General features: G+C 24.5%; 2 protein-coding genes across 8 annotated transcripts in view; both read left to right on the forward strand.

The window, feature by feature from the left end:
- Positions 1-928: 928 nt before the first annotated feature.
- Positions 929-5,647, forward strand: LOC107994006 (steroidogenic acute regulatory protein-like). 4 transcript variants are annotated; one of them, XM_017050719.3, is made up of 11 exons: positions 929-1,146; positions 3,035-3,321; positions 3,461-3,541; positions 3,615-3,749; positions 3,836-3,889; positions 3,983-4,115; positions 4,199-4,419; positions 4,506-4,661; positions 4,730-4,834; positions 4,912-5,087; positions 5,151-5,647. In XM_017050719.3, exons 2-11 carry the CDS (start codon positions 3,079-3,081, stop codon positions 5,347-5,349), a joined length of 1,503 nt encoding a protein of 500 aa, XP_016906208.1. In that variant the 5' UTR covers positions 929-1,146; positions 3,035-3,078; the 3' UTR covers positions 5,350-5,647. The 4 variants fall into 4 exon arrangements, with proteins under 4 accessions (XP_016906208.1, XP_016906210.1, XP_016906212.1 ...); XM_017050721.3 differs by having other exon boundaries at positions 3,655-3,732; XM_017050723.3 differs by having other exon boundaries at positions 3,672-3,749.
- A 1,812-nt stretch (positions 5,648-7,459) lies between these two features.
- Positions 7,460-15,772, forward strand: part of LOC107994021 (diacylglycerol kinase 1) — a 78,584-nt gene continuing 70,271 nt past the window's right edge. The window contains exons 1-2 of one of the 4 annotated variants that reach the window (XM_062087264.1): positions 7,462-7,712; positions 7,825-7,931. The gene's annotated coding sequence lies outside the window, so the exon portion shown is untranslated. Of the gene's footprint in view, positions 7,932-15,772 lie in introns of all 4 variants that reach the window. The other 3 variants (XM_062087265.1, XM_017050745.3, XM_017050746.3) reach the window with 3 other exon arrangements.

Consider the following 15,772-nt stretch of genomic DNA (forward strand, 5'->3'; position numbering starts at 1 on the left):
TATAAAATTATAAATAAGAAATAAAATAAATATTCTATTGCAGAATATTTTGTATATTAAGTACATCATTTTATGATTATAAAATAGATGACTAGAATGGTGATTCTACATTATTATATATATTTTTTTAATTATAAAAAACTATTTTTGTTAAAAAATTAGAAATAAACTTTATTTTGCAATTATTTTAACAAAAAATATTTTTAAAAATCAAAAAAATATGCATATTATTTTTAATTTGTCTTTCATTCTCTCAGATTTTTATTTGTAATTTATTTTAGATTTGATATTTCGAAAAGATTATAATGTGATATTAGTTCATAAATTATTTCCATAAATAAAAATTAACATATTATAGGTTTTATATTAGATAGTAAATTAATTTTTTCAAATTTTTCAATTTAATATTTTCCAAAATAATATTTCAACATATATTTATAATTTTTTCAAATGTTTAAAAATCATTTATATATGAAGTGATTATAAATATATATATCATGATTTTGAAAAAGAAATGATAAAAGTGCATTAAAATATATTTTCTATGATTATGTGTCACGAACAAATAGATAAAGAGAATGAGTGTTGAAGAAAGATAGAAATAGGATAAAAGTTAAGGAATTAGCACTATCTCTAGAATACCGCAAATGAAACTAAATAAACAAGGATGACAAATAGCAAAAGAAGGATAGAAATAAAATAAGGATGAACTTTGAGCGCCATCTCTTGAATAACAAAGATATTTTTTTAAAGATAAAATAAAATAGTATAAGAATTGAAATGCCATCTTTTGAGTGTTTTCAGTATTTAAGAATTTTCAATTTTTATATACAGATGGTAACTTTTTATTTATAGGAAAGTACCAAAAAAAATAACTAGATAGCGTTACATGTAACTCTATCATGTGGCGCCACCATTATTCATGCAAATATTCATACGAAATTTATGTGAATAAGTTTCTACATTTTTTTGTGTTCGTCTTTGTTACAAACTCATAACGAAAGTCGAAATATTGGTACTTTTTAATATTAAATGTTTCGTCAGAAATTTTTCTTTCGAAATGATGCATAAGTGGATTGTGTTATTAGTTAATTCTTCAATTGAATTGAATCCAATTGAATTATGAGGATTAGTTAAATCTAAACGGTAAACAAAATTTCAAAATATTTTCTTATTGTTCATTCAATTAAATAATTATAGTTTTTATATTGTTTAATTATTTAATAAATATTAATAAATATTGTAGAAAAAAGTGTTAGTTGTTTTAAAATTAACAAATTAAACTTTTCTTAATTGATTTTAAGGTTAGAATGTTTCGTTGATATTAATAAAACTTATTATACAAAAGATATTTTGTTATCAATGTATCATTAAAATTTTTCTTATTATTTTTTTATTTGTTGAATTACAAATATAAATATTAATATAAATACATCATAGCAGAAGATTTTGAAAACTTTATACAATATAAATTTTCTTATAGATTATCCTATTTTGAAATATTTTCTTAATGTTAAGAAAATTAAGAACATTAATCGTATCATGTTACACATTTATATATTTCAAATTTCAAATTTTTTTTCTTTTTTACTTTTTCTAATAAATGATACTATTTTTATACAAAATAAAAGATTAATAAATAGATTAATAAGATATAAAAATATATATATTACATTCGATATAACTTCAAAAAATTTTTGAAGTTAATAATGTATAAATAAAATTGTTCAATGATCTCATCAATTGTATCAATAATCTTATCAATATAATCTTTATACTTTATAAATATTTTAAATATTTATTATTATAAATATTTTATTAAGAAAAGTTATTTATAAAATATATATAATGTTTATATAAAAAAATATATAATTATGTTTATGTTTCAAATTTATTTGTTTTTCATTTAAACAATCGAAAATTTACTTCTTAATTATTTTTAAATACATTTATATATATAAAAGCATATACTTATTAATATATAATATATACTAAAAAATTCAATGTAAAAAAATATAAATAAAATGTATAATAAAAATGTAAATAAAAAAATTAATCATTTGACAATTAAATATTAAAAAGATTTATCACAATATATATAATTTAATAAGACGTCGATTTATAACAATTTATACCAATATGTGTTTATTTTTTTTAATTTTATATATATAATAAAATGCATATATTCATAATTCAATCTAAATAAAATATATATATTTCTTTATTGATGAATAATTGTGTATATGTATATGTTTATATAAAAATAAAAAAAATATTATTATAGATATGATACAATATGATATTTTTATATATACTGATGACCTTGTTGAAAAATCGATAAAAATAATAAAAATAAAAATTTTAATTATTAATTAATATTATAATTATAATTGTTAAATTGCTTTTTATAAATAACTACTAAATACAATTTAAAAGAAGTATTGTAAAAAGTTATTTATATTACGCCTTATATACTTTTCAATATCTAATACTGAAAAAGATATATAACATTATATTATCGCAAAGAAAATAGAAAAAAAATACCAAGAAATATAATAGTTTGCGATAACAGATAAATCTTAAGAAAAAACAATCAATAAGCAAATTGTTTATTATGAGTGTAATTTACATAAAATTTTAGTATTGTACAAAGTTTTTGAAGTTCGATTTTATTTCGAAATCGATACAATGTATCTATTATCGTAATAAAATAGTTTTGTTTATATTACGATTGTTATTTATAAATTAATTATATATAAAAATCATGCAAAAAAATATTATGCATATATAATACAATTTTCTAAAAATTAATCTTTAATTTTATATTAATTAAAAATTGTTATATCAATGATCTTATTATAGATCTTTAATATCAATTTTTTATTATATAAATTAATAGTTTATAATAATAAAATATTAGAATATTAGCACGTGCAATAAGATTTTTATTTAAATAATTTTTGTATAGAAATATCAATTTAATGTAATATTGTTCTTCATTAACTATGATAATATGTTAAGTTGTTATTTGCAGGTTATTATTGCGGATATCAAAAGATATAATAGTATAAAGATACAATGGCAGAAGATGAGAGGCAAATTTTAGCAGCTGCTGAAACTTTGCTAAACGAATCTATAAACTCCCAAAGAAGTATATATACTCAACAGAATGTAACGCGAACTCCAGACATTATTCTTAGTGAGGATCTTATCGCGGGTACTATGCAAAATGGAAGAATGTCCAATGTCAGACGTTTCTTTTGTCTTTTTGTCACCTTCGATCTTCTGCTTACTTTTTTAATGTGGCTCATTTGCACAATGGTAAATCACATATGTTATAATATTTAATTAAAGACTGAAGAAATTAAATTTTTATGCATTTTTTTTTTCATTTTCTTAATCATATGAATAAGAGAAATTTACTTGATAACTTCTAATCAATTTTGGAATATATTTTTAGATCGCTGGCGAGAGTTTGGAATCTGCTTTCATGAATCAAATAGTCCATTATCATATCAAAACCTCACTCTTCGACATAGTAGTAAGTAATGTTTATATAGTAATACTTTATATCTACTTGAAAAAAAAAAAACAATGTCCAAAATGACATTCAGTTCGTCGGGGACAGAGATTTTAAGGATTTCATCTTCTCAGATGGCAGCGATTTGCAGGTTTACAGTGTTGTTGCTCTTCTATGCGCTGCTTCATTTGGATCATTGGATTATTGTAGCTGTAAGTGTCATAATTTGGTAAGCAATGAGAATGAAATTATAAAATTTTAAAATAATGATATATCATATTTTATTTATTATAATATTGTATAATGTTTTTACAGTTAACAACTGCCACAACATGTGCTTTCTTAATCACCAAAGTGTTTCTTTTTGATGTAAATATACTGATATTGATGTTATACAGTAAATATTTATAAGAAAATAATAATTTGTAACAAAACAATAATATAATTTTATTTTATTTTTAGTGGACAATATGTAATCAACCAGTATTTCAAGTTCTTCTTATCCTTACTTCTTTTGTATTACCTTGGGTGGAAGCATGGTTTTTTGATATTCGTGTATTACCTCAGGAAACACAAGCTAGAAATTGGTTTAGAAGTATGTTACTTATCATTATTTTATAGAATATTGAATTTATATTGTATATTCATAATGAATAAAAACTTTAAAATCGATTTTAGATTTCATAGATAATGAAAGAGAACCACTTCTCCGAGGTGTTATCTCGGAATCTCGTCAATATACGAATAATGAACATGCTGGTACATTTTTCACACCTATGGATTCACCAGACCATTCTGATCACGAAGATGAAAATACAAGGCCAAGTAGTTCCAGAGGTTTTCTAAAAACGAATGAAGCATTTCCATCTAAACCTTTACCAAAACTTACATCAGAAATGGTAAGAATTGGTACATCAGAATGGTAATGCTTTATATTTAAAAAAATATGAGCAAATTTATAGAAGTTTTTTATAAATATTTATAGATAGAAGATTATAAACGAAGAGCAAATGCGTTAGTGCAAAATTGTCATGATTTATTGCAATCTAAAGATTGGCAAATTCAAAATATAATGACAAATGGCGATATCATATTTTATATAAATCGTCCTAAGCCAGAAGGAAGAATTTTAAAAATAGTTGTAAGTTTAAATAGGATATATTGTTTTCTTTGTTTTCTGTTTTAAAATTACATGATACATTTTTTAAGGGAATGATTGAAGCTCCAGCTAGTATAATTGTGAATAGATTATTTGATGAAGTTGAATTATTACCAACATGGAACAGGCTTGTTACAGAATCAAAAAAATTACAGGTAAAATATATATTTTTCATAATTTTGTATAATTTTGCATAGTTAAATTAATATATTCTTATGTATTTTTTAATCAGTACATTGATGAAAATACGGATATTGTTTATCAAGCCACGAGTGCTCAAGGAGGAGGTATTATTGGTGCTCGTGATTTTGTTATTTTAAGACATCGTATTCATTATGGTAACTATTATATAAATAGTGGTACATCAGTACCTTTAACATCATTACCAAATCGTAATAACGTTGTCAGGTAAGATTACAAAAAAAAAATTGTATTGATAAAAAATAATTACATATATTAAAAAATTTTTAGAGCTGAAAACAATTTAAGCTGTTGGGCAGCAGAAAGATTACCTAACGAAGAAAATAAATGTAAATTTACATGGATTATTAATACAAATTTAAAGGGTTGGCTTCCACAAAAAGTTGTAGATAAATCAATGTCTACTGCATTAATAGATTTTATGTCTTATATAAGGAAATATATGGATGACACACAAAGATCAACTTAATACAGTTCGTTCTGATAATCACGATTAATCGCCATGGTCTTTCATAATCAGTCTGTGGGTTTGTGTAATTGAAAGAATTTGAATTTTTTATAGTATTTTTAATATTCTGAGAACGCAGTTTTTGGGTCAAATCAAATATAATTTTCTTATTGTGTTTTCCATGTGTTATATACTATTAATCTAAATCAAATGACAAATGTAGAAAGAGTCTATGAATGTCTTTTGTTGGAGAATTGATAGACTGACAGAAGGATAGAAAAAGACTTTTTTTACATGCTTTGTATTTCGTAAGCAAAAATTAAAATTAAGGAATACTTTCTACATATGAAATATATAAAAAAAAATTGATACTTTTTCAAGTTATATTTTAAATTAAAAAAATTTATACATTCATATAGGTAAAATAAAATTTAAGTGAACATTATGTTTTATATTTTGCAATATGACGTAATTTAATTCTATCGTTTTTTTTTTTCATTTATCAGTTTAAAATATTAGTAATACTTATAATTTTACATTTAATTTTCTATGCAATTTTATTTTACATATTTAATTTTAATTCATTTATAGTATATTTTCAATGTAAAAATGTTAAATTGTAAATATAAAATGATCTTGGACAATATTTCTTTTATTACATAAATAATTTCATTAATTATTTTAAATTTCGAAAATTTTCATTGAATTGTAATCTACATGTAGAAATATAAGTATTTAGTTCACATAAATTATTTACCTATATGAGATAATATTTATTTATATGAAAGTTTATTATAATTATTATATATATTTAAATAATACGCATATGAATGTGATTGGTTATTTTAAAATGTTGCATATGCGAAAAAAAATATCAATAAATTATTGAATATTGAATAAATTATTGAATATATTATTATATATAATATATTAGTATATAAATAATTTGAAATTAAAAATATAATTGAATTATAAATATATTATTAAGAAATACTACTATAAGTTTTAAAAAATATATAAATAATTCCTTAATTAAAAATGTGCATTTCTCAATAATGCGATAATAATATTCTTTGTTTAATAAATTTATTTTATAGATACTTGATATGATATGTATAAAGAAATACAAAGAATACGCTTACAATATAGATGTATATATTAATATAGCAATTTGTACATTTTAACATATATTTGTATGTTCAACTTTAAAAAATTATGTTTATTTCTATTCATTTTAATGCAATTCCAATAGCATTTAACATTAAAATCATTTTTCTATTCTTAATAAAATTTATTTTTTATGCTAAATAAACAATAACTACTGTAATAAAACTGTAAAATTATAAATGTCATTATTATATGTAAAAATAATTATTTTTATTCATATATCATTATATTCATATACATATTAGTGCATGTTTTGTTAATTATATTTTTTCCTTATAATTTAAATGAAAATTATTTGATATTATTTCTTCAAATATACGAATATGAATTATTTTTTGGAACAAATGATTAAATCGAAGTTTAATATGTTTAAATTCGTAAAATTGGCCTGTAATAATAAAAAACATTGTTTATATAAATTAATATTAATTGTAATAAAATTAAATAATTTTCTTTTCTTAATCTATTTTTTTAAATATTTCAAAATTAATAATCTTAATTAACATTTTCATTTATATTACAAAATTGTAAAAAATTTGTTTATTTACGTTAATTTACAGCACGTATTTGTAATATTACATCATAATCTGTAATGCAGGACATCATGTTTCAAACAAATTATATAATTGAATTATCGTTTATTTATTATTTATTTCTGTGTTTAAGACACTATTTGCAAACATAAAACAACAATAAGCTCTCTGTATTTATAGCTTAACATTCTTATCAAACCCTTTTATTCTATATTGTTACCGTTTTAATTTCTGTATCTAATGAATGTTAAGATAAGACTTTGTTATCTCCAAATTTATCTATCAAAATTTATCGTTATCGGAAAAAAGAGCTAAACTTTAATGCTTTGCATTAAATATTGTCATTCAATTTTATTCTGTTTAAAGTTTTGAATTGTTCAATATTATTTTTAATTTCGTAAAAAATAACATAAATTTCATAGATAAATGATATTTACTAATATTTTGATCTCATATGAATAATTCGTGAACAAAAGTTTACTATTATTTTGAAACATAATTTGAAAGAAAATTCAAAAAAAAGAGAAACTAACAAAAAAAATTATCGAAATGTTCACATAATGCGCATGCATTAAAACGAACACAATCGGTGAAACGTAAAACAGATGGCGTTAGTGCAGGAGCCAGAACTGAAATCGAGAAAGTCAGTCAGTTGGTCTCGCGCCTTACACGTGTGCTTGTCGAGTTAAGTGTTTGTAAGAAGTGTCGGGACATTGTGCTTTACTATCACATATTCGTTGTCAAAACGATTGTCAGCATTTATTGTGACAAGAACATCTTTTCTGTTCAATTCTAGTATTCTATGATTGCAATTTGCAACTCAGCGGAGCAACGCCGGTTCAGGATGATGCCGGAAACGTAAAGGACGCTTCAAAGCGTCTATGATAGGATGTTGCAGAAATGGTGAGTATAAATAATTTTTCTTATTATTTCTTATTAATTGTACCTTAATTTTGTAAAAGTGACTATGTAATCTAATAATTCTTTGTTTTAATATTCGAAGACAGTTAATATTTATCGTTTCAAGCATTTTCTTTATAATATCTATGTAGTTATTCAAAGTATATGCGATAGATTCTCAAGTAAATATTAGTTACCGATTAAACATGTAGATGTTGATTGTTTTTATAATATTTATGTAGTTATTCGAAGTATATGCGACAAATTCTCAAGTAAATGTTAGTTACCGATATAAACATGTAGATGTTGATTATTTTTACAATATCTATATATAATTAATCGTGATATATGCGACAGATTCTCAAGTAAATATTAGTTACTGATTTAAACGTATAGATGTCGATTGTTTTTACAATATCTATATATAATTATTCGAAGTATATGCGACAGATTCTCAAGTAAATATTACCGATATAAATGTCGATTGTTTTTATAATCTATGTATAGTAGTTCGAAATATATGCGACAGATTCTTAAGTAAAGTTAGTTACCGATAAACGTGTAGATGTTGATTGTTTTTACAATATCTATATATAGTTATTCGAAGTAGATACGAAAGATTCTCAAGTAAATGTTAGTTACCAATATAAACATGTAGATATCGATTGTGTTTGAAACACAAAAATCGTGAATAGAAAAATGCAATTTTAGAATATATTAAGATTTGTTAGAATGGATTGATAAACAATGTCACGAAATTTTTTGATTTTAACGGTTGTTAAATTTGACATGTTTTCATTTGAAATTAAACGAAAGAAATATGTAATAGGTTTTATTTAGAATTTATTCTTTTCTCAACGTGTCATAAGACACATCGAGGTCGCGTATTCTATGTCTATTCCTGATCCTTTGTCCACGATCCTTTTGACCTTCGACCTTCGAGTCAATATGTATATTAGCTATCTGTATATACGTTTAAAGAGACGTATATGCATAACAATTTGTAATAGGATATTCTTTCTTCGCAAAATACAGAATTTTGTGGTTTCGAATGTACTATCGTCGAAAAAATAATGTTTCTTCTTTTCTTTATTTATGCGTTTTTTCTACTTTCGTTTTGAGTTAATTTTATTTAAAACTATTCCTATCGTCTTTTTTTTTTTACGAATTTTCAACTAAAAAAAAAGATTTTAATTTTCTATTTAATATTAATCATTGTTTTATTGTTGTTACATATTTAATTTTTAAATATTTTTTTACCAATTATTTTATCAAAAAGAAAATATATATTTTAAAGAAACAATAAAATATCTAGTCAAAGTACGAAAAAAAATAATATACACAATAAATGAGGCAATACATAAAAATGGTAGAATAACAAGAAATTTGTAAATAATCATAAAAAGTTATGAACATTCAGTCATGTAAACATTTTATCCTTTCATAGAAAAGATTTTTCTTGAATAATTACAAATATATGTATATTCGATATCTAGATCATATATGTGTAAACGAACTATCATATTGCATCGTTGAGTTTTGTTGACAGTAGCATAATAGACATTGACCTTTGGCAGCGAAACTAGCAGTTTTCTATATATAATAATAGTCTCTTCTAAAATAAATCGATTTCGCGCGCGGTTTTAAAATTTAAATTTAAATATTGTCACACAATTGAAAATTTTTATTCGTTTTATGTATTTGAAGAAACATGTTCCTTTTAATGCAATTATTGATATAGGTGTATTAAAAGTCAAATAATTAAAATTTAGTCAAATAATATTGGATATTTCATTTTTAATTTCTTAATTTTTTGATTTGAATTTTTAAATATTTTACTTTGAATTTTTATCACTGACAAAAATTATATATTATATATTAAAATTATATATTAAAATAATAATGATGCATAGGAAAATAAAAAATTTAAAAATTTAAAAAATTAAAAACTGATTTAAAAAAATTAATTAAAAATTAAGATTGTTTCTTGAATGTTTTCTTCATAAAGTATAAAGTATTTTAAATTATTGATGAAATCGTATTGAAAATTAATCATTTAAAAAATTAATAAATTAATCAAAATGTCCAAAATAAAAGTCTCAAATATTAAGCTTAATTGTAAATTTTTATCTTCTTGATCGAAAGACTGCCAATTCAATATTGGTATTATTTCAAAACTTCTACTTATAAATAAAAATAAAATTTTCCGTTCATAAATAATTGTATTTAATATTTTGTTGGACCAAAAACACGATATTTTTTGTCTAATGTTATACTAATAAATGATTCTCGATTGTATAAAATCCAACAATCTTATTTTATTTTTTATTTGTTATTTCAGTCGAGAATAATCAATTTCTTATTTTAATTGAAAGATTTATAATAATATATATTATAATTATAATGTAATTAATAATAATATAATTATAATAATAAAAATTTAAAAATTTTATTATTTTTTTTAAAGAAATTAATTATTTTTCGTTATCTTTCTAGACATAGAACAAACTTTCAACAAATTAGATTAGAAAGATAGAGAAGAAAGGAGAAACTAATGGTTTTTTCTACTTGCTGGAATAAAATTTACTTAAAAAGTCGCTAAGATTTATGAAACAGATTTCAACAGGTTGTTGATTTACGATCACATATTTTTCTTCCCCTCAAATAAGAAAATCATCATCAAAGAATACTTATTGATCCCTTAGTATTCCCCTACTATATTGTTTCTACCCTAGAATTGTTGAAATTATATTATAACAGCACGCTATGCAGCTGTTATAGTACCGAAGCATGATTCTAGATTAATGTTAATCTTTTATATAAAACAAAATTCATCAGATATTAACAATTGTTATATCAAATATTTAATTTTCATTGTGAGTAAAACTATTTGATAGAAAATCTTTTATTCTATAATTCTTTCACAAGAATAATTTAAATTTTTGTAAATTTTTCTTTATATAACATCTCTTTCAAATAGGATTAAAATATTTATATGTAATAATATGCTTAATAAATAATTCTTTAACTATCTATGAAAAATGGATTAATAATAAATTTGTAGAAAAATTATATGAAATTAAAATATATAGAAATTATTAATTATTATAATTATTGAAATTTTTCTTTAATTAAACGTATTACTATCAATCAGACGATTCTAAATCAAAATGAAAGATCAGAAATATGCATGAAAAGATGACAAAAATCGCATAAAAATTTTATGTACTTTTAAGCACTTTTAATCCTTTGAATCTTCCTTTTATCTCGTGAATCTTCTTTATGTTTTCTTCTTATGTTTTTTTTTTCTTTAATTATCTCTTCGTAAATTCTCACAAAAAAGATTTTCTTATATTCCTGATATTTTTTTTATCTCTTATATTTTCTATATTACCAAAAACCTGCGCATTCCTCATGATTTTTTCCATTTCTTATTCAAAGTTTTTTTCTCATCATGAAATTCGAACTTCTTTCTAAGAATCTTCAGATTATGAAATAATTCATAGTGGAATCTCGAAGCAATTATTTTCTATACTATTAAAGATGCTTAATAATAAACTCTCGAGAATATATGGGATAGTTAAAAATTTCCTGTTGAGGCTATAAAGAACTTTTTTAACATTACGGTCTCTCCTCTCTTCCTCATCTTTGTCTTCCTCGTCTTTCCTTTTTCCTTTTCTCTTGTTTTCCCTCAGCATCCAGCAAGGTCAACCTACGAAGGTTATTACCATGATGAACAAGTTTAGGTTGACGATTACCCACTTTCATATTCCTTTTTCATATATTGAGCGTGCGAAAATACGTCTTGTGAACCAGGAATCATTCTGAAACGCGGAAATACTATGTCGATGATGGTGATGAAAAGTTGGAAGAATTTCAAGTGTAGTTTGTTTTCATAGCTAAAGCCTCGGGGAATAAAAATATATTCATGAAAATAGAATTTGGGATAGGAATTTTATCTACTCTTTATTCAATTTTAAATACGAATAATTAGGATTTAATAGAATGGAACGTAATTAAAGATTACAATGGAACTTTTCGATTTGTTCATCCATTATTCTTCATAGAAATAATTCAGTTGGTAAAATTTCAGATAGTAAAACTTGTATAATTATCTCGCGAAGCTGTTTACAATTAAATCAATATCATCAAGTTTGGATTATCGCGTATACATACTATTATAACAAGTTGGAATCCTTAATGAGAGATAATATCATTCATGAAAATATTCTCTAATCACTTTGAATAACCATTGTATGTTTAATTCTATCTTGATGTTAGTTCAAAACTAATAATATAGAAATGAAAATTTTCTCAAGTTTCCTTATTATTTTTTCAAACATTGTATCCATTTTTAATTATATTCTATCGTTAGAATATTTTATTTCTTTCTTCTATTATAGCTTATATTTCAAGCTATAATACCTTAAATGCTTTGATACTTTTCATTTCGATCAATTTAAATTTACTTAAAATATCCTAACAATGTTCTCATTAAGAATCCAATAATATTATATCTCACGTAGTTTAGGATGATATTTTAACGAAATTGTAACGTTTACATTAACCGAGTAATTTTCCAGCTATGATTATAAGATTCCATTGATGTTATATTGGTCTCGCGTTAAACACATTTAATAATCACCATTGTCGCACATGGAAATCGTTAATTGCTCACGTTACTCGCGATTATCAGATACACAATTTGTTCATGCACCATGATGGGGAGTTAGTAAACCACCAGAGAAAATGTTCGTGTTCACGGGAGATATGACGATCGAGCGTACACAGGTGTGAAACACAATGTCAAACGTTAATTCGATTATTCCGCTCGCAATCTCAGTGAACGACTTTTTTATGATTCATTGCAAATCCCGTTCGATGCGGCGAACAACATTGGAAAAAAATTGAAAAAAAAAAGGGAAGAATCATTTTTATTTTTAGCAGCCGAATTTCAGCCCTTCTTTCCTTTCTCTTCCCATTCAAATACCGAATAAAATCGCGTTACGGATATCCATGGAAATTTATTTGAAATTACGTCCCGGTTTATTTGCGAATAGAAAGGAAACGATGGCGTTTGTTTGACGTTCCTTTCCCCGAAATCGGATTTAATTTGCGACCCGAACGAGTGAACGAACTGTTTCTTCTCTCGTTTCATACCAACTGTCCGCCACGATCTTTCCCATTTGTTTTCCAACGATCTTACGTATCGTATTCTCATAACCGCTTCTCCCGTTTTCATTTTTAATACCAATTTGAGAATTGACTATTCGCCTCTTCGAAGATATCTTCCCGGCCAATTCTTCACATCCCCGTCACGAGCATTGTTTTCAAAGAAAATAATCTCACAACGGATTTATTCGCCTCGCATCGTGAATATCTTCATCCGTTCTGTCCGATGCTTGGAAGCATGACTTATGAACGTGTTTTTATTCGTGGCGCCACGAATTTCTTTTTCGTCGATCGGAATCTTCTCTTTCGAATTTCGCGCCGATCTCTTGCCAAGAATTTCGTAACCGGTGGCTGTCGCGTTCATCCGTACCAATGCCATTGACATCGAGGATGCCAACCGACCACCTGTAGAAACAAACGTTCGAGCCAAACTACTGTCGTCGCTGCTTCTGCTAATTTTGCAATTGTTTTGTATAAACGAAATGTCAACCGACGATCGTGATTTAGGCAATTGATTTCGATTCGTTCGAAATTTTTAATAATTTCAATGTTTGGCACTGACTCTTAGGCTATTGGAAGTAGTACAGATTCGTAATTGGTCAGACAGTTATTACTGTTCAATTTTTCATTATTTTCGTATCTATTTTTGTATCTCCATAATTAGTCCCCATAATTCTTGATTATCTTTACTTTTGACAATGTTTGAACTAACTTATCGTTTACTGTTCGATACTATTTCGACTATATTTGATGAAAAAATGTTAGTAGATTTTTATTTATTTTTTAACCGTTCGATAGTAATATAACTTGTTCGAAATGGTTACATTTTAGACGATAGTATTAAGATTTTAATCTTTCTTGTGCGGATTCTTTATTGAAAGTTTGCCAAACATATTGTTTATGTCCCATATTGCGGAATTGTATCTATTTCGTTTCCTGAAATTGTTCTATATTTCCGCGTGTTATTTCGTATACGGAAATAATCAAGTTTTCGCGATTGTTCTCTAAACCGAATCGCGATGAACACGTGTCTCGCTTGGTGCACATGTTTCGCACGAGATGTTTCGTCTGCCAAAAATTTCGATCACGTATATGATGTTCTTTTTCGAGCCAAGTTATGTCAAATTCGTTCTATTGTTCGTAAAATTCTATAATTTCTTTCGTATTTAGTCAATTATTTCATTTTTTACAAAATTCAATTTTAATGTTAATATCTAACTTTTCAAAAAATCGATCTTCATAAAGTCGATCAATTTTGTTTTTGAATAGTTGAAATGTCTTCTAAATCTTTTTTTTTTTTTTTTTTTTTTTTAAGGACAAGTTTTAAGGTAAATGAGAAGTGAATGAGACTTCGAACGCCATACAAATATAATTCATCGTACTTTTTATATTTAAAACTCGTTGGAAATTGTTATCATAACTGGTTATAGTGGACCAATTCCGTGTGCTTTTGTTAGTCATTTATTACAAAAGTTTATCTCATAAGATCTTTGAAGTAGCCGCATTTCTATTATATTTTAGAGTATACAACAATATTCTCCTCATTCTTCGATTTAAATTGCCCATTGCGGAGATATTAATATTAATGATAATCTTACTCTATCCTATCAAGTTTTATTTTCGATTCTCGTGTATTAAATAAAGAAAATTTTGAACTTTTGAATATTTACAAAAGATTAATTTTGTAACTTTCTAAAACTATTATATCAAAATATATTTATCATTATAGTTATATTATTCTATAAATAAGATAGATAAATAATTGTGTTTCGTACACTTTTAACAGTCACGATCGCAACAATCAATCCGCACGACACGTGGGGCAACAGTCCTTTCAGCCGTGAAATATCGTTGTACCACGATAAAGCATTGATTTATACAAGTGTTCTAGTCACGCTGGAATCACGATACAATCGAATATCGTTCGGTATCTTTCGAACGAGTTAATCATATGATGTACAGGAAGAATCTATCGATCCGGTCGTCCCTGTTGAGTCTAATTGCGAATCAAATCGAAATGGTTGGCTCGCATTTATATTCTGCACGGTACATAGTCGACAATGGTATTTCAATTACGCTTCACGGATCGGGAAAATATATTGTGCAATATTTTATTGATTCGATGTTGCACGCTATCAATCAACCATATTCGATTCTTATTAGATTGAAAAGCACTTGATCGCTTTAATAACAATCGATAATGTGAATAATGTATAGCGTAATTGTGAAGTCATATCGAGTCATGATCAAGCTAATTTAGAACTGTGCAATATGATCCATGTTTATCATTTTGAATCATTTTTCATTCGAAATTCGCTTCACTTTTTGTCATGATTTATAACACGATTCTAATTTCAATTTTCTAATTTCGATTCGTGAATCGAGAAGTTGAAGTAGTCAATATTATATGAGTTATATATGAGACGAGTTATATCTTTAATTACGTACGATCAATTTATCAAATTTAATTTATGATCAAATTCGATATTTATTAACGAACTATTCATCGAGTAAACATGAACATTATTCATCGAGTTCTTAAATTAGATATTATTCCATCATTAAAAAACTTCTCAACATCAATTAGAAGTTCAAACTAGAAAATAAATTTCTATTCAGTCATGCTTACAAAAATTCGCAGTCTATTGCTTAAAGAAAAAGAAAAAATCTAT

Source organism: Apis cerana, linkage group LG1, assembly GCF_029169275.1.
Source record: "Apis cerana isolate GH-2021 linkage group LG1, AcerK_1.0, whole genome shotgun sequence".
Lineage (NCBI taxonomy): Eukaryota > Metazoa > Arthropoda > Insecta > Hymenoptera > Apidae > Apis > Apis cerana.

What these genes read in the sequence shown, in the direction of transcription:
- LOC107994006 (XM_017050719.3), top strand. Translation starts at nt 3,079, where the DNA reads ATGGCAGAAGATGAGAGGCAAATTTTAGCAGCTGCTGAAACTTTGCTA. An exon ending in CAGAATCAAAAAAATTACAG is followed by an intron (nt 4,835 to 4,911) that starts GTAAAATATATA and finishes TTTTTTAATCAG; the next exon opens with TACATTGATGAAAATACGGA. An exon ending in AATCGTAATAACGTTGTCAG is followed by an intron (nt 5,088 to 5,150) that starts GTAAGATTACAA and finishes AAAAATTTTTAG; the next exon opens with AGCTGAAAACAATTTAAGCT.